This window comes from Citrus clementina, unplaced genomic scaffold (assembly GCF_000493195.1).
Source record: "Citrus clementina cultivar Clemenules unplaced genomic scaffold, Citrus_clementina_v1.0 scaffold_1, whole genome shotgun sequence".
Taxonomy (NCBI): Eukaryota; Viridiplantae; Streptophyta; class Magnoliopsida; order Sapindales; family Rutaceae; genus Citrus; species Citrus x clementina.
The window spans coordinates 25255420-25278918 of NW_006263303.1; the positions used below are offsets into that span (position 1 = coordinate 25255420).

General features: G+C 34.8%; 2 protein-coding genes across 3 annotated transcripts; one reads left to right on the plus strand and one right to left on the minus strand.

Moving 5' to 3' along the window:
- The first annotated feature begins 1122 nt into the window (after positions 1 to 1122).
- Positions 1123 to 2893, plus strand: LOC18055909. Its single transcript, XM_024178193.1, has 2 exons — positions 1123 to 1635; positions 2244 to 2893. The coding sequence occupies exons 1-2, from the start codon at positions 1337 to 1339 to the stop codon at positions 2719 to 2721; spliced, it is 777 nt and encodes a 258-aa protein (XP_024033961.1). The 5' UTR covers positions 1123 to 1336; the 3' UTR covers positions 2722 to 2893.
- An 870-nt stretch (positions 2894 to 3763) lies between these two features.
- Positions 3764 to 22724, minus strand: LOC18055911 (myosin-15). 2 transcript variants are annotated; one of them, XM_024178255.1, is made up of 38 exons: positions 22135 to 22724; positions 21865 to 22014; positions 20761 to 20906; positions 20524 to 20680; positions 20159 to 20217; positions 19053 to 19209; positions 18607 to 18756; positions 18374 to 18510; positions 17990 to 18136; positions 17791 to 17892; positions 16876 to 16933; positions 16689 to 16790; positions 16065 to 16102; positions 15846 to 15972; positions 15585 to 15758; positions 14665 to 14796; positions 13657 to 13766; positions 13072 to 13132; positions 12784 to 12961; positions 11655 to 11860; positions 10819 to 10938; positions 9877 to 9975; positions 9389 to 9610; positions 8930 to 9069; positions 8616 to 8727; positions 8403 to 8450; positions 8207 to 8296; positions 7861 to 8031; positions 7568 to 7720; positions 7150 to 7326; positions 6221 to 6355; positions 5773 to 5843; positions 5577 to 5676; positions 5439 to 5495; positions 5296 to 5352; positions 5121 to 5201; positions 4950 to 5032; positions 3764 to 4458 (listed from the first exon to the last, which is right to left on the minus strand). In XM_024178255.1, exons 1-38 carry the CDS (start codon positions 22255 to 22257, stop codon positions 4335 to 4337), a joined length of 4554 nt encoding a protein of 1517 aa, XP_024034023.1. In that variant the 5' UTR covers positions 22258 to 22724; the 3' UTR covers positions 3764 to 4334. The 2 variants fall into 2 exon arrangements, with proteins under 2 accessions (XP_024034023.1, XP_006452984.1); XM_006452921.2 differs by having other exon boundaries at positions 8403 to 8453.
- Between the last annotated feature and the right edge of the window lie 775 nt (positions 22725 to 23499).

Sequence of the window (23499 nt, forward strand, 5' to 3'; positions counted from 1 at the left end):
AAGTTTACTTGCGAGACGTGTCGTCATCGCACCTCCTCAAATCTTCTCATTCGTCCACGTTTTGACGTTTCGTTTCGCACGCCCTCCCAATTTCAAAGATATTGGACATTATTATTTTATTTTATTTTTGTGTGAATCATTTAAGTTTGGTGGGAAAAAAAATTTTAAAAAATAAAACAAATCTGTTAGATTCTGTTCTCATTATCACAAAATAAGCATGGATATACAAATAAAATGGGAAATAATATACATCTACTAACTTATAATGGAAGAAATAACAGTGAAATTAATAATAGTTTCAGTATTTTAATTATATATCACTCGTTTATTAAATGTAAATTTTTATTATTATACTTTTAATATATAAATAATACATTAATTGGGACACAAGTAAAAAATCCAAATATTACAATCTTTAGCATTATGCCAAAGTTAATGTTAATTTACAAAAATAATCAAACTTATCATTTTTCATTAGTTACCAAAATTTGAAGAGAAATTTATGTATATATATAGCATTTCGGACAAAAATGCCGGATTTGTCGTGCTAGAGAGGATCATATGTCATCTGCCAAATCCATTACTATTGAGTTCGGCTTGTTGAAGAAAAAATGTTTAGTAATTGTTCATTAACTGTGATATATTATATTAAGGATACTTATGTTCCAAGTGTCTATTTTTAACTACTAATGAGGGAAAAAAAAAAAAGATATGAAGGAGAAGATGATATCATATCATAGTTATTTTTGTAAAGAATATTGATATTTAAACATAAAATTACAGGTAAAAAAATACTTCAAAATATATTTTCTCCATAGTAATTTTGCACAATTTTTTTTTAATGCAAGTATTATTATTCTTGTATAAATTAATCATAAATTTATTTATTTATTTTAGAAAGGATAAATTTATATTATTTTATTATAGGGCAGAAGCGATCCGGTAAATACAGTGGTGTTTACTAGTACTTATAACACGACAGAGTTTGCTCGGTTGTTTTCTTATCTCATAATTTATTTATTTATTAATGGTAATAACGTCCTTATCCGCAACACACAAAACGACCCGTCGTATGACACAAACTACCAAAAATAAAATAATAATAATAATGGGAGTAATAATCTAACATCCAGTGGATGAGGATAAGGCCTTAGCCAGCCAGCGAGCCCCACCGTGTTTTAATATTTAAATAATAAATTTAAAAAAAATGTGTTAATATTTATACAAACACAACCAAAGCGAAATAAGCAAGCTCTTTGTTACAGTTTGGTTTGTTGTTCGTCTTCATCTGAAAAAAAAAAAAAAATTTCATCGAGGGTTTTATGAGTTTTGTTTAATGTCGATAGCAACGGACAGGATCGAGCCATCGGGGTTCAGAGGCGGCGGCGGCGGCGGCGGCGGTGGGGTGGCCTGCGCTGCCGTGGCCCCGACGATCGGGAACGGTAAAGAGGAGCGGGAGGAGGAGGAGGAGAATTGGTGTAGTTCGTCGGCCACGTCATCGATCGGGAGGAATAGCGATCTGTCTGGAAGATCAACAACGGACGGTGATGATGATGGCGATGATAATGAGGTCCAGAGCGCTTACAATGGACCCTTGGATATGATGAATTCTTTAGAAGAGGTTTTGCCTGTCAGGTTTGTTTTTCATTTTAACTTTCGTATTTAGGGTAACTGAAATTTTATTTTATTTTTTTTTTGGTTCTGTGGGTTTTTTGAGTTTACAGTTTTGTTCATATTACAATTTTTTTTTTTTTGGTTTTTTTTCCCCTAAATAATCAGTTAGATTTTGTCATTTAGGACGTGTGTTTTTGTTCAGTTAAATGACCATTTGACCGAAATAGGAAGGGTTAAGACTTGAATTCATTTTGGTATTTATGATCTCAAATCAAGAATGTCATGAACTGGGGAGTTTAATTAATTAATAATTATTTTTATTATTTTTGGGTGGAGTTTCTGGATTTGCATAGTATAAAAAGTTCGATGATTGGATGCTCAACACCAATAAGAAATCTTAGATTATTAGGGTTTCTTCTTTAGGGGCAGTTAGTACTTAGTTGTGCAGTAGAAACGGTAACCTTCCGTGAAACTTTATTGCTGTTAATGAATTATGATCCTGAGATGAAATCCAGAGATTTATAGGAAAACAATCCGCCGTTTGCATTTACGGTTGAAGATTGGCCGGCTGTATAACCTACAACTGTTTCGATTAAAATCTTATTATGTCTTGATATGAATGTTTGCAGGAGAGGGATCTCAAGTTTCTATAGTGGGAAATCAAAGTCTTTTACAAGTTTAGCAGAGGCTTCTTCCACTTCATCCATTAAAGATATAGCAAAGCAAGAGAATGCATACAGCAGAAGACGCAGAAATCTTCTTGCCATAAATCATGTCTGGGACAAGAACAGAGGTTCCCCTCATAGAATTAATGGTTGCGGAATAGCAAAACGCCCCCTCAGCTCTAGCAAAAGCACATTGGCTCTAGCTGTTGCCATGAGCAGCTCGGAAAGCCTCAGTAGTGCTAGTGATGATTCAAATTCAAATTCAAATTCAAATACAAGATCTCCTCCCTTGTTGCCACCGCTGCATCCACGATCTATAGCCTCTCCTTGGCGGTCGTACTCTGTGGCTGATTTACAGCAATGTAGAGTGGAAGGAGCTGCAGATGCTTGTTCTTTGGATAGAGATAAAAATAAGCGCGAGAGACTAACCCGACAATTGTAATTTCTGACTTTAGTTTCAAGCATGGTTCATTTTCATTACGGACGCGAAGGGATGGCGTTTTGATGCCACCCTTGAACTCATCATTGGTATAAACAAAATGAAAAGCCAGATCCAATGCTTGTCATATCATAGTTACTTGTTATTGCTGAGCTTGAATTCGGTTATTTCAATATTCAACTATTGTTGTTTCCCTTGAAAACATGGGTGACGAACTGAAGTTGATCAGTTTTTACAGTCTGTTCTGGAGCAAAGGGCTGTATGGGGTGCTAAACATTAATTGTTAACTACATTTTGGGTCAAGGTCCAAGCCATATAACCGACCAAAGGTGCATAGCATGTTTTGTAGGAGTTCTCATGCACGCCCGAGGAAGCTAATGCTTGCACGTTCGGATGGGGGGAAGCATATTGCCTTTTGTCATCGTCGTAAAAATACTATTAATTGTATTCCAAGGAAGAATTCTGGAAATCTTTAGGAAGGTCGCTACAAAGGAATCGTAAGACTCGACTCACTCTATATGTTCATTGGAGGTCTTCTTAAGTAGCATTATCCGTAATTTACATTAATTCATTTTTCTTTCTTTGGTAGACTCAATTATTATCAACCAAACTATCAGAGATAATAAAAGGATTTACATCAACTATAAATTACATAAAATGTAACATAACAACTGCCACATTTATAATATTAATATTTTTGAATTCCTATATTTGTTGCTTAATATAGCTATATCCGTTCTTTGATTTGACGTTCAGTTGTTCGTGATTCAATTTCGTAAGCCTGAGGCTTTGGTTATTAACTTCTAAGGATACCCAAGTGTACATTAGTAAATTTCTTTGTAAATTTTAACACAGTAACTTCCGGCAATATACTTGTGTGGTTTCAATTCACCAATAACTTGTGGTTCAGTTCAACAAATTTGCCTTTGCTGCTAATGTAGGATGTCCTTATCAATGGTTGAAACTGCGTCGTATATAGATAGTAGAAACACACCAGGTAAAAAAAAAAAGCAATAGCAGTAAACAGATTGCTACATAATAAATATAGGTGAATAAAATTTCAATAGCATTTCCACGACCTACAAAACACATCAGATAAATGTAACCTTTAGATCAGGAATGTAATTTTACAGGGCAAAGATATGAACTAACTAGATTTTTAATATTATAAGCTATGTACAACAACAAAATAGGAGACTGAAACTAGCAAGAGAGTACCATATGTAGTCCACCAATGGTATGTAGTTATGTACAGAATGGGAACGGATAAGCTTCAAAAAAACAGGAGCATCCGTCCAAGTTCTAATCTGCATCAGTCATAACCAGTGGCTAAACCTACAAGGAGTTTAAAGGAAATGCCCTTATCAATCCCAGATAAGCCGCACTGCAGATTCCATTGTGTAGAATTTCCATCACATAATCACATGTACAATTTATGAAGTCAACTGGCAATGTTTCAACCACACGGGGTTTTACATCCCAAGTGTTGAAAAATAACTCATTATCTGCAAGCCTTGATTTTTTAGCCATAATCAAAAGCATCAACCTTCTGAAAAATGCTCGACTTGAAGTTTATCCATAACATTCTTTTGAACAATGTAACCCTTCACAATATTTTACTTCTCATGCTGGACCAGAAATTGTGCACAAGGATATTCAGATAAAAATGCTGGAATGTCAGTATCTGCAGGATCTGTTACAGGAATCGCCATATCTATATCTTCTGTTGAGAAAGGAATGCTGCAATGGCAAAATGATCAAATTAAACTAAAAAATGCAACAAAAGGTAAAAAAAGAAACTTCAATGATTAACTGGAGACATAGAATCTTTTGGCCCAACTAAACGATCAACTTTAGAGGTTCTCAATAACAGATTTTTGAGTCCCATGAATGTGACAAACCAATGAAATTATAAAAACTCCGGCAGCAAAAGCTAATCTCAGTGGTGATAGAAAAGTTACATTCATAAGATGTGCTACTGAAAAAAAAAAAAAATCAATCCTGTGTACTAAGCTAATTCAACAAGATGACTCTATCTTGGTTGCATGAAATTAGTACAAAAAACTCATATGAAAGAAAAAGAAAGGCCCAACGCATTGCAATTACCAAGATTTGCATTTCAGCAGATATCTAGAACACTTTTTCGATGTTTATCCTAAAAGAAAGGATTCCTTCCCAAGACTACAGTAATCTCATAACAGTATATGGTTAGATAGGGTAAAGCAAACTACCTTAGATCATCATCCAGCAAGAATGAATTTGATGATAGATTATGATTGTCCTTGTTCAAGATCTCTCTCATTTGAGCAACCACCTGCCAACCAACCAAACTTCAGAGACCTAAGGGACAATAGTTTACCCATAAATATACAAACATAGAGGGTACAATAATTTCAACTTGCCTCATTTGATACACTCTGTGTGCCATATTTGTCATCCCAGTACATAGTACATATTCGATATATTTGCCTAACCGTCAATGCCTGTCAAAGTAAAACAAAAAAAGGAATTTGCTAAGCATCCTCTCAAATGGCTTCTTCAAACAATGAATGCAGTGGAAGAGAACAGATCACCTACCGGACATAAATCCTGTCGAATCTCATCCAACGACTTTTTTCTCTTCTGATGTATTACCTATAGAAATTGCATAATACACCATGTAAAAATGTATAAATAAGTCAGCATCTACAAAGAGCAAATCACAGAAGTATGACTCATACCAGAAATCCAACTGCTTGTCTAATATAATTTAGCTCGTGCCAAGAAGTTCCTGCAAACTGCATCACATAATAATTGAGACCCAAATCCTGTTTGCTTCAATCAGAGTAGCAATTACTGCTAGAAAAGACAGCATTTACCTCCTCCTTTGCACTGACTATCCATTTCTCTAGCTCTGCCAAACCAGATTTCACATATTCCCCATTTGAGAATGTGCAACATTCACGTCGCAGGAGCAGACTGCAAAGAAAATAATGCAATACATTAATGTACAAACTAGCCAGTCAACCATAATGCCAAAAAAAAAAAAATAATTCTGACATCACAATCACCTACCTGTTGAAAAGAGATATATTGATGAAAGAGAAAACCTGGGTAATGAGCTTACGGATGAAAAAGGAAGGTACCTACATGCAAATTGTTTAGGTCAGAACAGGAGAGAAAAAAACTCAACTATCAACGCAGTACACAGAAGTTTCAGTGCAAGCACTTCATATCAACATATAAAATATCTACTTGTTCCTACATACAGATAGCATCGGATAAACCCCAACTTGTTTACTCGTCTCCAGTTAAAGACATAACTGATTGATAAAACAAATTGGCAGATTTGTAAAATTAACTTATAATTCTTAGTTGTTGGATATAATTTAATCTAGCATGAACAAAAATGATTTTTTTTTCTTTTTTATAATTTCTAAAGATACCAACAAATTTACAAGCTTTCACTTCAATCAAATATTCATTATTTGAAATCTGATTAAAGAATAAACATATCACATACATGATTCTCACGCAAACGTCTCATAAGAGAATCCAAAAATTTGATGATGTTGTCCCACTGACTAGTATGTGATTGCTGCTGAACACCTGGTGATCTAGATAATTTTCCAGCATGTACTCGTGCAGTTTTGGGCACCTTCCAGTATAGAAAATGTGAGAGCAAAGCCAAGTGATTAGGGCAGAGTGCTTCAAAGCAACAGAAGCCATAATTTTCCAGGATGCATAACAAAAGAAAGCAGCATAGTTGGGAGACTCATTCCAGCATACAAGATGAGAAAGCAAAAGCCAAGTGATTATAGTGTTTCAAAGCAATGGAAGCATAAATTGACTATAGTAATTAAACCAAATTTTGCCAAATTCTAGCGTAGATTTCATAGAATGCAGTACTGACAATATTTATTTACCGATGGCCACAAATAAATAATCTAAGAAAGTTGCCTCCATCAACAACAAAATATGGACTATGTACACGACGCTCACTGAAAACAACAAACACCAAGGCAATTTTAGCGGATTTAAACCATATTCAAAACAACAAAAGCTATCACTTGAGCTGTCCTCCTCACTTTATTAAAATCAAACACAGTTCAGATCTTGCAGTCTATCCTTTTGTTTCTAGATAAACATATGAAGAAACTTGCATTCTCTGGTTACGTTGTGTGGGAGGTATATCTTATACACACCAGTGGAAGAACAGTTCAAATAGTAATATTAAGACTGACTGTATTCAAATCCAATAGTGAGTCCCAGCTAGTTTAGTTGATAAAACCTCTTGGGTAATGCAAGAGGCCTGGGATTTGAACCCTGCTCACATGGGTGAGGAAGGGATTTAATTACCAGTTGTGCTATTCTTTAAAGAAAGAAAAATGCATTCAAACCCAATTGAACAGCTTTTTCAAATGTGTAATTGATATGCCCAATAACTCTCACCTGGATGCATGAACCCAATAGTGGAGACAATTCTTTCTTTAAATTGTCACGAATCAAGCCAAAGATTTTCTCTACACAAGCAGTTAATTGTTGTTTGAATAGTATTGCTGGATATCTTGCTTCAACATGTGGAATGCCATCCCCAAATCCAATATATTTGAATGGAGATTTTATACCCTAGAAGTGTAACAACATTAAATCAGCAGGAACTCAGGAAAAAAATTCAAATTTTAATTAGCAAATTGACATTGGTCTGCTTTACCCTGAAGACTCAAGGAAAAGAAATTAATAAAAGAAAAAAAACTGCATTTATGTATTAACATATGAGTGAATTGCTGAAGAAATTGAAAAAGCATAACTTCTATGTATCCAAAAAAACTAGCCAACAATTCTACTTGCAAGTTAAAATGAAACTCACATATGCAATCCTGCCAGGTAAGCCAGTGGAACCTGTGGTACGTGGAGTATTTGCAGTTAAAAGACCATTTGATCTTAAACTCCTCTGCAGGAGGCATAGCAGTGCAGAGGCATTAGACAGCCAATAAGGTAAGATGCTGTTCTCATCCCCAACCTGAGATAGTTGTGAGAGCAAGAATTTATTGAATATCATTTGCAACGTCTACATAAGGACTCAATCTTTAAAGCAATGAATAACCTCACATCAATTGGTGAAAAAAAGCAGAAGAATTAGACATCACAGCAAGTAATTACCTTGAGAACATCATTGATTCCCTCAATGATATAGTCAAAGATAGCAGTCCTTTCAGACTCAAAGGCTTGCCAATGAACAAGAGATTTGTATATGATACAGGCAGCCACCGGTTTGCCATTATTAAACCCCAAATTTTCTTTGATACACCGTGAGAGAAATTCTAAGTTCTCCTGTACATTAAACGTAACTTCAACTCTTCAAATGCATAATGTGAGCAGGAAAAAAATAAAAATAGAATAAAATAATCCTAAGCACTTTGAAATCCCAGGTGAGCTTAAACTCACTAATCATCAAAAACACAATGAAATGCAAAATCAGGAGATCACAAATAACAGCAGCACGAACCTGATATCTCTCTGCAGTTAATTTTGTTCGCCGTGATTCTGATAAGCCGTGTGAAAATGGTGTAATAAGTTTTGAAGGCGTGGGTGACTCCTGCAAAAGAGAAGAGAAAAAAAAGTGCATGAAGAAGTGCAAGGCGTGGTGCGAGTCAAATTCAACGATAAAGCTGATTACAAATAGAAAGAAGTAAGTTTCTTACAAATATGGGCTTTCGATCAACGTGAGGAAGAGAAAGTGATCCTGTGTACTTCTAATCCATTAAGAAAAAATGTTGTTTCAAATTAAATATTGTAAAATGTGTAAAAGCCAATGCCTATCAGATGCAAAGTTCATAAAGAGATAAATGTATGCATGACAAGAACCCAAACAACACATCTCCACCTTTACAGCCATTATCTGTGAATTTACTTACATCTGAGAATGCCTTTGGGAGACCAAAGCGATTGCTCTTAGGAGATACACTCAATGCCTTTTGCCGCAATACATGATTCTCATCTTCCAAATGTGAGAGCTTCTCTTCCAGACTGATTCCAGAAAAGTACATACAAGAAACTGGATATATGAATAAATTTTGAGAGAGAAGTGCGCTAACAATAAAATAGATGAAGCTTCAGAATAGCCTTCCATATAACAGAAAATTAAAATTACACAAAAACAGAGACCCAATTATCTAAGGTATGGAAACCGTCACTGGTTTTAAAAAACAATGGACAATAAAAAGAGCACCTTTGCATGTTTTGCTGGAGACTAGAACATTTTTGTTCAACTTCCCTCAACTTCTCAATGGTATTATTATTTTCTTTCTGGGCCTTGATAAGCTCAAGCTCCAGAGTAGAGTTCTTCTTTTCCAAGGAATCCAAAGAACTCTGTAAAACAGCAAACCAGAAATTGTCAATATGAACTTCATAAGAAAGCAGATAATAAGAATAGCAAACAAACAGACGAAAGAATCAGGGAGGATTATTATACATACGTGAACTAATTTGTACAATAATTCTCAGGTGAGGACATCCTTATTTCACTTTTTAATCTTTTTACAGCATCCTCATCTTTTTAAAACCAAGATGTCTTCACTTGAGAATTATTTTATATATATGCACAGGATCTCAGAAAAATTGTTAATGAAGGACAGCCAAACAAGTAATCATAAGCAAATACCAAATCAATCAACAGTATAGAACAAACCTTTAATACTGCATTTTCCTTCCTGATTTCAGCCATTGCCACAAGTTCTCTTTCTAAAGCAGATTTCTCCTTCAATGATAGCTCTAGTTGATTTTGCAGCATTGCATTTTTGTTACACTCATTAATTGTAGCCAACTTAGCGGCATCCAACTCAAGATTCAAAGACTCTAACAACTTTTGGAGCTTTGAAATTTCAACTGACTTAGCCTCCTCAGTCGAAACCTGCAGTCCAGGATTATAAATATACATATGCATAGAATTAATGGCGTCCAACAAAATATATTAGCAAAAGGGGCATAAAATGGAATCATACAACTGTAACAGATAGGGTTTCAGATTTCCAATTAAATTTGTGTATTATGTAACATACGAAGGAGGAAAAATTCAAACCAGCTAAGCACTAAAGCCATAAATGCATAGCTCTCACAGAAGCATAATGATGATATCAGTAAGTTGCCAAAACACGGTTATAAGATTGAAAACAATACCCTCAATTTCTTTTCTAACTGCACCCGCCAAGTGAGATCTTCCAACTGCCTCTCAAGTTTATTCTTAGCTAAACGTAATGCACCTGCTTCATTAGCCACCTGCAAGCAGACAATGAATATAAATTTCTGATGTAAATCACTTCAAATGTAAGATAAGAGTTAATTGCATTTCTATACATATTCATAAACATTAAACAAAAACTGTAAATGAAAATAAACAAAGTTTAGACAACTCTTGGTCATTCAAAAACACAAGCAAAGCAAAATCATATTTATTAGAAAATCCAATTGTAATATATTGAACATAGACATAAGTAAAAGGATAATGCACATATGTCGACATTCTCCACAACTCCAATGAAGAGATTATCAAGAACTTTGAAACCTATGAACATTCTTTGTAACTCTAGACTGAGAGAGGTTAAGGAGATTTAAAAGGGTAGAGTGGCACTTTTCAGGGAAAAAAAAAGGGTTGAGTGGTGAAGTACGCGTGTTTCTCTCTTTTTCAATGAGGAAAGGAAACTTGTAAGTATATTAAAAGCATAGTAGGGTCTACAAAAAGTGAACACACTTTCCACAAAAACCAGGACCAGCCCCGGAAAAACACAAAAACTATATACAAAAAGAAAATTAGCACACTCAAAGCCAAAAGACTATCGAAATATTTTGATCATACAAATGTCCAAAAACAAAAATTAAAGTCAAAACTGATGAGCAAATTGAAAAAAAAAAAAAAAATTGGAATCAAGATCAGTCATAGTAAGTGTAAAAGATAGTTGGAAGAAGAGGCTTCCCTTTGACAATAAATTCCAATTTAAGCAAATAGCGTAAGCTTTATGTCTTGTTTTCATCTTGCACGTGAGTTTTGTGGAAAGAAGAGGATAAATTAAAATTGAAAAGGTTGAAGGATCTTTCCTATTTGCATAGTAGGTTTATTTTTACCTGTTTAAGCCTTCGAAGCTCTCGTTTTGCCAGTTTTTGCCTCCACCGACATTGTATAGCTATGATAGAAGTTTGATGATGCTGGAATGCAGAACGGAACTTGCACATCCTCCAACAAGCCTAGGAAATTTATATTGTACAGCCAAAGGAGGATCAAACACAAGGTCAAATTGCAACAGCCAAACAAGTATAGAAAAATCAAAGGCAACCAACAAGCATAGCAATTGCTTCACAATCTATTTTCATATCTTTTTCCTTTTTAAATCAGCGTAGAAAATAGAACAGTTTCAATCTCTCCCTTTAATCAACTGAACTTACAACTTATTCATCAAACTAATATTCACAAAAATATTAATGAAATTTCATAATGATCAAACAAAAGTTCGAAAATGTTATATTTTACACTCCAATTTATAAGTTATCCTTGAGGGGCTTTTCTATTGGGTACATGTCCAAGATTAGGCTGGCCATGAGTTATAAAACAGTTTATAAATATTGATAGAGAGGGACTAGTTGAAATAAGAAAATCAAATTGAAAGCTGCCACAAATGGGCAGCAACTTTGAGCAAAATTATTCAGAAGAAAACAAAGCTGAGCTCTGAATCAGGAGGGGCAGGTGCCCTTCTCACAACAACATAGCTTCTTTTCTGCAGGAAACATATTCGAAACTGATGCATAAAAGCCAAACAATTTTTCCAGTTAACATTGAAAATAAAATCAAATAAAACAGAAGCAGGATATCTACCCCCCACTTTCATCTGCAAAGGAAAAAATGAAGAAAAAGAGGAACTAAGGAAGAGTGATTAGACCTAAACATAAGTACGTACAAATTGTACCTGAATTACAGTGGCAGCTTTATGCCTCTTTCTGTGGAGGAATCTTTCCCGAATTGAGAAGCCACGGATATTGGACTGTATAACGATAGCAGCCAAAGATAATTTCAAGAATGCATGCCTTGATAGCCACCTGCGGACATACTTCTGTAATGAAATAGCAGCAGCTGTCTCTCGTTTCACGCCATACAATTTTCTAGCAAGGCATCCTACAATAAATAAGACCAGTAATTGTTAATGACAAAAGAGAACAAAATATTGTAATACCAAAAAAGCTCATGAGCCCATTAGTCAAAAACAGCTACATTCTGATAATCAAAGCAGCAGCAAAATAAGAATAAATCATTCACAAATGCTTCATATAGAAGCAAAGGCTTTTTTTTAAATAAAAAAAAAACCAATTGAGAAAATAAAATCGATGCCAAAAGGGAGTTGAGCTGTTAACAAAGAGGAAATAAGGTATTTGGCGGACGTATCACTTCATTTTTCTTCATATTTGTGAGGTTCCTGATAGCGGAGGCTACAAAAAGTAGCAGCAACTCAGGGAAAATTGAAATTTAGATGCAAATATACAAACTTCACTTTTTGATTCAGTCAACTTTTTAAGGTATTGACTTTTAACCATACACCATCTGTTGGAAAATTTTGAGGTTTAAAGCTAGGGGAAAGGTTTTTGTCTTAAGGGATTATTTTGGCTACTATGGATTTAAAGAAACTTGAGAATATTTTATAACAGTGATGGAGGATTACATGTTTCTTTGGGACAGTTACAAAGAGGCTTCTCTATATGCTTCCATCTCTCCAGAGTCCAAAGATATGTTTTTCTCCTTTCTTTTGATTAATTGGGAGGCAGTTATCTATGGTGTAGTGTCATTGGATAAAATTTATGATCTTGCAGGATTTGTAGGTTTTTGGCTCAGGAACTTTTTGATCTTCTGTTTGTGGACTGCTTGTCCCTTTTCTATGTACATTTCCTACATTTAATTTACTTATTTTGTTTGTTTAAAAAAAAAAAGTATATTGAAAATTTATCACTTCAAGAATTTAGCAAATGATGAGGTGTCATTTTGCGAATGCTCGGATAAAACAAATCCAGAAAAATCAAGCTAAACAGCTGTAAGAAAAGGATAACCTCTGCATTGTGCTTGGAGGACAAATGCAGCAGCACGGATTGAGACAAAATTCCTATGTGCAATAAATGTTCGCCATCGGTGTTGAATACACCTTGCAGCACTGTCCAGGACCTCAGCCCGTCTAGAGTCTAAAATGCCTATCTGACCAGCCCTCAGAAACACTTTTGTCCTCCCCAGCTACAACAAAAAAATATATCAAAAGGAGAAAAAGAAACATTTTGATCAAACAAGATGCAAAAAGGATATGTATCACAACCACGTTTACCCCAAAAACAAAGTAGGCATACCTGAAAGTTCTCAAGCTTTAACTTTCGCAAAATTTTTTCCGTCAAAGCTTTTTCTTCATAACTGTGAACATTTAAAAGTAAAATAAATAAATAATCAATTAACTAACTAAAATATTAAAGTATGTATATATGTGCATATATGAGAAATAACTTTATGAAACATTACTCAAAATACAGATTGAGAATTTACTGTTGCATCTTGCAATGATGGGAGAAATACCTCAGAAATTATTCAGTATAACACAATATGGATATATGTTAAAAAATAATAGCAGAGATACAAACACTTTCACAAACCATTGTGTACAAACTGATGAGACATGGAAAAATTACATAAATGAAAACACAAAAGTTAATGAAATTAAAGAAAATAATTAATGTGCCGTAAGGCAGACATACAATAGTGCTACATCAGTTTAAACAATAATTTGCAAAAGATGTTTGTATCGTAGTTATTAATATATATGCTAAATTGAGCAAAATAGCAAACCCATGTTTAAGCTAACTTGATTTTGCAGAGCATCCTTGAGAGACATTTACTAAAATTTTCCAAGATTTAGGTTCACAATAAACTAAAATCCCCACCTTTCATCCATAAATTCAAGAGCTAATAGTCCAAAGCGGTCCACAAAATCTGAGTAAGTCCTTCGAGTTGGATAACCTGCCAGACTTATCCGAACCGCTTCCAGAACACCCTACACCAAATCAAACAATAATCATGTTAATATTTCATGATCATGACACAAAAATCAAAAAATAAGAAGGTCCATAACATTAGTGCCTTGTTACAAACAAGGGAGCATAGAATGACTGTGTGGGCGCGTGTGAGAGAGAGAGAGAGATAAGAGGGAAGCGAGAAATGGAAAGAGGAGAAAAATTTTAATAAGAAACTAGAGGAGAGAATCTGGAGCAGAATGCGATCATTTACGCTTTAAGAACAAAATCTCATATCAATAACAATAATAGAAACAATTAATGACACTAATTATGGGAAGAAAAACAACAAGAATAACAGTATTAAGGATGGGAATGCTATAGCACTGATGTACACAGCCAATAACATATAGATGAGATAAATTAACCCACTGATACGAAAAAGCAATGTTACTTAAATAACATTTTTCACAGGCCAACTAAAGTGCAACAACAGTCCACGCTAGTGTGAAGCAGTCAAAAAGCTTACCAATATTTTGATAACGTGGCATGATAGTCATGCATGTAGTTTGCATTTGCAACCACACAGAAACAATAATTTACCAAACAGAAGAAAGATATTCATAGTTCCACTCGGTCACATTTACTGCCATTTTAAAACTATTAAAACAGTCAAATGCATTGGTGCTGCTTATAATACATATTTTTTTAAATTCCACTTCTCAGCACACGTGATCAAAAGTTATGTGGCACTAATAGTTTCACTCCATCAAATTTATTGTCATCTTTTTTTTTCCCCCCAAAACTAATTTATTCTCCTATCAAAACTACTAGCAAATGCAGATAATATCTCTACACTGGAATACCAGCACAAAGCATAAAAATTTTGAAATCACATGTTAGAATACTGGCACGTATAAAAGTTTTGAAATCACTGACCCCACAGCGTAATTGATGTAAGATGCTGGGATTCTCAAATTTTTGAGGTCGATTCAGGGAGTTGGGCTTCACACAGCGTATGTAATGAGGCTCTGTCGAGTTGAGGGTTTCCATAAGTGCTTGAAGTTGTTGCTAGATGCAGAAAATTATAATAATCAGCATCCACTTTAGAAAGTTACAGACAGAAATGTTGGAATACCATCAAACTGAAAGTTCTGACAATAGCAAATTTTACGCAAAATGAACACATCAAAATTGATATTAAAATACATAAGTAGCCATTCAGAATCCACTAGAAGTAAACTATCCAATGCAAGAAGAGAAATTCACAAATCAAAAGGAAAAACATCAAGTTATAAGAAAAGAAATCCAAAACTTGAAAAGAGTGAGACTGACTAGCAATTGAAATAAACTATCCAGAGTCTTCTCAAAAGTATGAAGCAAATACTCACATTATTATTTTTTTTATTGTTTTTTTCCCACTATTAGAGATTGTGGACATGACAAAAGGACAATATCAGCCTATAGGTTCTGTTTGATAAAACTGAAAATAGATACCTCAAAACTCATGATCAGTGTTGTAAGGTGGTGATGGTTGTAAAAATAATGATATAGTAATATATGTAAAGGTCATTCTCATGAAAATACAATGGAGGGCAATAAAAATTAGGGCTAGAAGTCCACCAAGAAAAAAGGAAAAAAAAAAGAACACAAGACATCCAAAAAAATATCAGCAATTGTGGTCCCCAAACCATCCCAATTATAAAGGATAAATAAAAAACACATAGAACCTGAAACTTTTACACAGTACTGAAAGTTCCTTCTCTTTTCAGTACGTAATTATCTGCTTCTTAAAATAAACTTTCATACACAACCAGACTACCATGATGGGGATGATGGCTCAATGCCAAGTCGCATACCTTGAATCTTGAGGCCACAGAAGAAAATTTGTATGATGATCTGGAAGACTCCTCTGATAGCACAGGGAAAAGACCAGCAACAAAAGGGCATTTGGAAGAAGACAAAAGATTGCAGTGTTCTACCACAACATAATCACGATTTTTGTCTAAAAAAGTGTTTGTTTGATAGGTCACCTACAGATAAAGCAATGCAAATCATAATAATAATTCTCAATATCAACAAATAATTCTATATCTGACAATAGTCTGCATAGAACATGCCTTGCCAGCATAATGGGAAATGGTAAAGTCCGTTTCTGAAAACTTTGCCTTTTCCAGTCTTGGATGGGCTCGGAAATTCTGAAACAGCTTAGTTGAAAATGTCGCATGAGTTGATTTGGGAAACATGCTGCATGAATAAGAAAATCAGGATAAGGATAAACTGCATAAACCAATTGTACAGAGCAACACACACCAATTAATACTTAAGAAAAAGTGTACCAAGCTTCATCCAAGAGAGCAATTATCCCAATAGGTTTCTGCAAATAAATTTATAAAGGCGTAAGGCCCATTTGTAATTGAAGGCATATCTAGAAATGAAACAAAAATAATAATAATAATAATCACACAGATTATGTACATATTACTTTCTTAGTTACCATTAGAAAAAGAATGACTATTGCTAATTTGCTCATTAAATATGATTTCCTTTGAACAGATATTTAAAGGGACAACATTTGTTTAAAAGATTTTATTACGTTTCAACACGTAAAAAGTTGATGTCATTCGTAGAAGCTAAACCTGTGTCTAAGACATAACAGTAAACTACCATACTAAATTATCACGGTACATGAGTAATCTTAGTTTCAGAAAACCACCATTTACTTGGTGGCTCCATATGACATTAATTCTAGCACTTTTGAGTTCTCGCGAGTAGTAGCACTTTCCACGGTCAAAGAACATGAAACCAGATATACAAAGAGAACAACCACCATAAACGTATGAAATTCCAAACAAGGTGGGTGGGGAAAGGATTCCATGAATTGGTGAAGTATTGCAAAATAATTATAAACAAAAAATTGGCCAAAGTGGATAAAACTTCTGTGAGAAGGAACAAATGAATACCTTCTCAATCAAATCTAAAACATCTTGATTGTCTATAAATTCAATGTAGCTCCAATTAATCTCTTCTCTCCTATACTCTTCTTGCTCCATCTTAAAAACGTGCTGAAAGAAATGGGGTGAAATATAAGATAGCATCACACATTCTTACTGAAAGTACAAGCCCACCCTACAATACAACATTGAGTACCTCATTAAAATGTTGCTGCAACTTCTCATTAGCAAAATTAATGCAGAATTGCTCAAAACTGCAGAAAAGAAGATTTTAATCAATCAATAAAAGAAAGGAATATGACAGCAAAAGTGTGCTGGAAAGATACTGCAAATAAGTTAATGGAAATGCTATGATGTGTAACCATATGAATCACATGATGTTAAGGAACTATGTCGAAATTCTAGAAGAATGTGCTTGATTCAAACAGCACAAGCTACCCTTATCAGCCTTGGTCTTTCACAATTCAATTTCTGAAGCTATTGTAAGGGCCATTCAAAGAAATTAATAAGCAATTTCATACACCATAAACATCTCTGTTTCAATATTCTCACGAGAATTTGTCAGATTTCAGTCTGAACAATATCCTCTCTTGTTGCCCCCCATTTTGGAATTTAGTGAATCTCCGTTTTGTCATTTGTTCTTTTCTTCAATTCCATCATTTCTGTTTGAACAAGAATATTTCATGCAACTACCCAAACAAAGTCAAGAAACAAAAAGTTATTACTAGGGAGTGTTGGCATATTGGCAGAAAATCACATCCAACGATATTTAAAAGTTTACCATGCACAACACAGACAAAAAATCAGAGAACATTTACACGTTCAACAGGACACAATATATTGTAACAGCTAAACCCTTTCGCGGAGAGGGATTTCTTGATATTAAGATGTCTATTATGCACATTACAAGTTCAACAGGACTCAATATATTGTAACGGCTCTTCCTGTTAGTAGAGAGAGACTTCTTGATAAGCCAAATTCTGGGCACAAGGACAATCAAGGTATTATCACCACAAAATTATTTAATAAATAAATGGTTATAAATTTCTTTATAATAAATAAAACATTCCCAAAAAAATTAATATTGTTTTGACAAAAAGAAAACATTTACCTGTTATGTTTAAAGCTTTCAAAGCCGTAAATGTCCAGAACCCCAATTTGCATCTGGGAGTTCATATCTTGCCCAACAGATCTATTGATTTTTTCAACAAGCCTGGAAAACACAATAGAACCATTAAATTTCCACATCACAAATATCCATAGAGATCAGTAGTCATTTTTGTTTTATGCAAACGTGACCCTCAGTTTACCAGTCAAATAGTCGAGAATAAACAGTCTTCGCCAGCGCATCACGACTAGCAACAGCAGCGTTACAGTCGAGTGCTTTGATAATACTTCCTTCACGAGTTTGAATTGTACGAGTACAGAGTGTAGCCAGCAAAAGGTTTACATCACACCTGTTTAAGAACCAAATTAACAATTTTTTTAGCATCAAACAACCAAACTTTGAAATTCTTGCACCAAAATCTTTGCTATCTAGCAATCTCATCATTAAAATATAGAGGTAACCTATAGAAACAAACAATTCTGCTCATCAATGCATCACTTAATATAAGCTTCAAGCAATCTGATAATGAAAAAAAAAAAAACTTAGTCAAGCAAGACATGATAGCATGCATTATAGAATCACCTACATAAAAAGATCAGCAGCCATCTGCAAATGAAAACTAGATTTCTGATCCTTTATAACAGAAGAGTCGTGCTCTTTCCCAGGAGAAAATTCAATGTTGCCCAGATGCAGAATTGCAGCTAAGGTGCGAAAAATAGCTTCCTGATAAGAGGTAAATATACCCTGTGAGTATCAGAATAATAATCAATGGTAGTGGGATGCAGTTGCAAGAACATGATACTGTATAAATTTTTAAACCTGATCCTCATGACTTATACCAACAATATCCATTGCCCTTTTTGTCTTCATGTACTCCTCAGCGCTGCTCACTCCATCTAGTTCATAGACCTTACTTTGATTTAAGTAGTGAAAGTGGCTTGGGTGGTCAAGTTTGTATTTTTCTGCATCCTAAACACATGAAACAATTCAAAGACAATGAATACATGCTTGATATGATGATATGAGAACAAAAAATCCGATAAACACTATCATAGTAAGCAATCGGACAATCATCAGTACCACCATCCTGCATGTTTTTTACACAATGCTATCATTAGTACCATGAATCCTGTGCGGTTCTGTCATTAGCACATTACCATAATTAACCACCATGCCTACAGAGGGTAGAGAAAGAGAGCCAAGGACGGAGAGGAGAGAAAGAGAGCTGATAGACACAGACATATACAGAAAGAGAGAAAGTATACCCTCCCAGACGCACATAACTGATAAAAGCAGTGATAATTCCTTTCCGGATCTGTTATCTGAACTACACGGGACCTTTCCAGAAGGTAAGTTCTGATTGCCGCACCAGATATTCGACCATTTGTGTCAAATTGGATCTCAACAAACTTGCCAAATCGGCTGCCACAATACAAAGCATGAGGATTAAGAAAGTAGAAATTCTACCAGATCACAATTTAAAAAAAAAAAAATTGTATCACCGATGTAGGGAAGCAAATAAATAAATAAAATCAAACAAACTATCATGCATGTAAAACATGATTAATGTGTCAATTATTGCCAAGTTATTTCTACTCACTTCCCAAGCTCCTGTATCTCTTATTTCCATTAGTTTTTTAGTTCCAAACTTACTCCCAAACTCAGTTAATGAAAAATCTAAATAATATCAGATATTGTACTAGGCCCCTAAAACATGTTAAAATTTAGTCTTACTTATCAGATCAGGGCAGATTGAGAGTGTTTTGCTAACATGTAAGAGTTGTAATTAGCCAAGTATTGCCAGGACTAATCAGTTGAGTGCTTTTCTACTTTAGTATATTTATAAAATCTAGCCTACACAACTTTGTGTTAGATTTTTTAAACCAAAAGGGGGGGGGCTGACAAAAGCTCACTACATCTATACCTTCACTCTCACATACACATGTCCATGGGCACAGAAAGAGAGATATTATATGCACATGCGACTAATAATAGAATTATCAGTCTTTCTGTTAAAGTACCATCGCAGTAAATCAGTCACCTATGAATTAGTTCATTAACAACAAATATCACACAAAGCACTAATTAAGATGCCAAAACAGTTTAGAGAGAGAGAGAGAGAGAGGGAGGGAGGGAGAGAGAGGTGTGCTATGAAGTGTCCTAATAAAAACATCGGACTTTGAATGTATAGAGATGAATTTATAAATATTGCGGATTATAATCTCAAGCCAACAAGTATAACAGTTGAGGAAGTATGAAGCTCACTGCTTATATCCAACGAGGACAGTAGCACCATATGATGGCAAGCAATTAGATGTATAACTCTATAAACAATAAAGTAATAGCTTCTTATATCAATCCAGCTGCATACCTAGAGTTGTCATTTCTTACAGTCCTTGCATTCCCAAATGCCTCCAAGAGGGGATTTGACTGGGACACGTAGAAATGTGAAATCATTAAGTTGATAACAAAAATAGAAAATTCCAAAAGCATTCAAAGTGAACATAAGGTCAACCACGATTGAGACTCAATTGAGCTTCTTCAACACAAGAATAAGATTAACTTATCCATTAAAGCAGATATACAAAAGCCTAACTGCCGAATATTATTTACAAGATAAACTTAAAAATGCATCACTCCAGAATCATGAGCAGAAGTTTATAGAAAGATGCATCTTGGTTCAAAATGTAAGCATAAAGAACTTTTGTAACCAGGTTTAGTGAAATTCGCACTTACTTCAAGAACTTGCTGCTCAACATTTCTGTCATCCCCAGCAGCTCGCCCACCAACAAAAGTAAGATACTGCATAATCAGTTTTGTTGTCTCAGTTTTCCCAGCACCACTTTCTCCACTGACCAAAATTGACTGACTTTGATGCTCACTTATCATTGCTCTGAATATATAACAACCATCAGCTACCACAAGAATTGTTAAGTAAGCAGAATCCACAAAAAACATGCAGGTTTGACAAACCTGTATGATGCATCAGCTACAGCAAAAACATGGGGACTTAGCTCACCAAAAGGAGCTCCCTTGTACTGCTCCATCATATGTACATTGTAAAGATGAGGTAGCTTGGTGAATGGATTGACGGCTATCAAAATGCTTCCGGTGTACGTCTACCAAAGACACCAAAAAGGAACACATTTTGTACTGACATCAATCTTCAGAAATGGCACTTAGAAAATTCATGAAGTCTCAGAGATTAAAAGTGAGAGATTTTTTTTAACAAACAACTATCCCATGTAAATCAAGCATTCTAAAGGGCAATAATAGTCTGCATAGTGTTCCATTGACTTCCTGACTAGTTAACGGACATGAAAAAAACGAAATTAAACGCTAAAATTATTAATGAAATTGCAATACAGAACAACAAATAAATCTGAAATATTATCTTTGAAGTGGGTAAGGTTTCAGCCTAAAGACCGTACCAACCCATTCACATCTTAACCACTTAGTTGGCCCTAAGATAACACGCCTACACCCTGCTTAATTGAATGACCAAGGGCAATTCAATATCGAGGGGGGGGGGGGGGGGGAACAAAGACAGCAGCACGAGCTTTTATTCAACTGAGCATGACAAAAGAAAAAAAGGGTTTAAGCGAACCAAGCCATAATGACGCAATTGATAGCATACTTATCAGAGGCAAAACTGTTAAAAAGAACCTCTTCACAATACGTTCAGCTTTCCGCTGTCCATTTCCTAATCCGCAGATCACCATAATTATTACGAGCCTTTAATTTTATGCAAAAAGTCCAGCTTGGCATGCCTAACATGGATATAAACTTTCAATTTGAGTTCTGAAAAAGAGTAAAGCACCACTTCTTACAACATTAACTAATAGGTACAACTCAAATCACTAAAACAGCATCATAATCAAAATTGGTGCTCACACAATCATTACTTGAGATTCTAAGAATTCATATCTTAGCTATAATTCCAACACTCCATTCGCCGAATATAAACCAAATGCAAGCAAAACTTGTCAATTAAATAAGCACAACTAAACACGTGCGCAGGCCCAGGCACACACATACACATGTTTAATCAGTCACATTTCCATTCAATTAACTCACATAAATATCATTAAGAGCATATCTTCTCTCGAGGTTATAAAGCACTCCAGGCTCATTCAAATAAGTCAACTTGGTCATATCATCAACTCCTCCATGCTCCTCGTCGTCGTCCGTAGCTCTGAGGAACACCCTCTCCGGCGCAGCCAAAACCTGCAAAATAATTGAAAAGAAAAAAAAAAAAGCAACGCCAAACTTCAAAAAAAGAATAAAAAAACCAAAAGACATAGTTTCAAAACAAACCACACTACCATATGAAAAATCAATAATTACCTTTTTACCAGTAGCCGTTAAAACTTGGACATGCCTTCCTACAGAATCGGAGACAACTTCCGCGGCCACCCAAGCCAAATCCTTGTCCTCCACCCACACCTTGGAGCCCTTACGGAGATTCATCTTTCATCAAAAGAAAAAAAATGCTATAAATTCTTTTGAGAGCTTTTCTATTTACGCTGCCAAATAGTGTGGAAAAATAACAAAACCTAGAAATTTTATTAATCCAGACAGAGAAGACGAGAGAAAGAGAAGAAAAGAAAGTGAGTTTGAAATTTCAAAAAATGAAACCCTAGAGATAGAAAGAGAAAGGGGCAGGTGAGTTTTTGGAGAAAATTGTTTTTCGTTTGGGTTCCCGCCCTAACGAATGTGGTGTGCCAGCGTAGTGTGGGAGTCGAATTTGGCGAAACGCGAGGGGTATTTTTGTATCGTACTCGACACGTCACGGTCACCCCCCGCTCCCCAGATTTGTTTGTCGTAATTACTTTGTGTGTTTCTTTTTTTCAGAATTTTTTTTTTTACTGTTGCTGCTGCTATATCTATGCTACTACCAGTCTCCCACGTTTTCTTTTTCTCAAATCTCACCGTTTGGTTCCGGGAAATTTGTCGGAAAATTCATAAAGTTCAATTGCAAATGAGTCCATTTCATAGCATTTAATGCTTTGGAAGAGGTCATTTTCATTCTAATGGTACGACGAAATGAGATCTTTTCACCACACCATCATCATTCATGCCGGTAAGGTGATTGAGATGGTGGATCTTTTAATTTTTGAAATACCCATGCCACACGTGTGACAAAAATGGTAAGAAAATGATCTAATAATATCAAAGATTCTCATAATGGTAAGATGCAATAAAAATAACCTCGCTTACTTTTATATTTCTCTTATAACCCATAGAAATTAAAGTCTCTCTTCATCGTACTTGGAAATCATAGATCAAAATGTTCTTGTATTTACCGTGGAAAATGTGTTTTTCCAGAAGTACATATAGAGATATTTAGTACCTTAAATTTGAAATCTCTTATGGGACATTAGTAAGTTACTCTTATTTTGAAAGTGACAAATTAAAGTCAGAATAATTTACTTTCTATATTCAGTAGCCAGCATCAGTCAACAACAGCTAGTAAATTAAAGAGAGTTCAAATTTATGGATAAAAATTTCAAATTTATTCTTTTCCCTTTCTTAAGATAAGATTCAATTCATGGCAACCAACTGAAACGGTGAAACCCGAAGTAATATTTTTATTTATTTATTTGAAATAACCCAAAAGAGTATTTAATTTTTTTTGAATAATTATTAGAAATAAGTACAAAATTGTTTACTTATATTTTAAGGCAAAGAAAAGGATATAGTTTGGTCCAG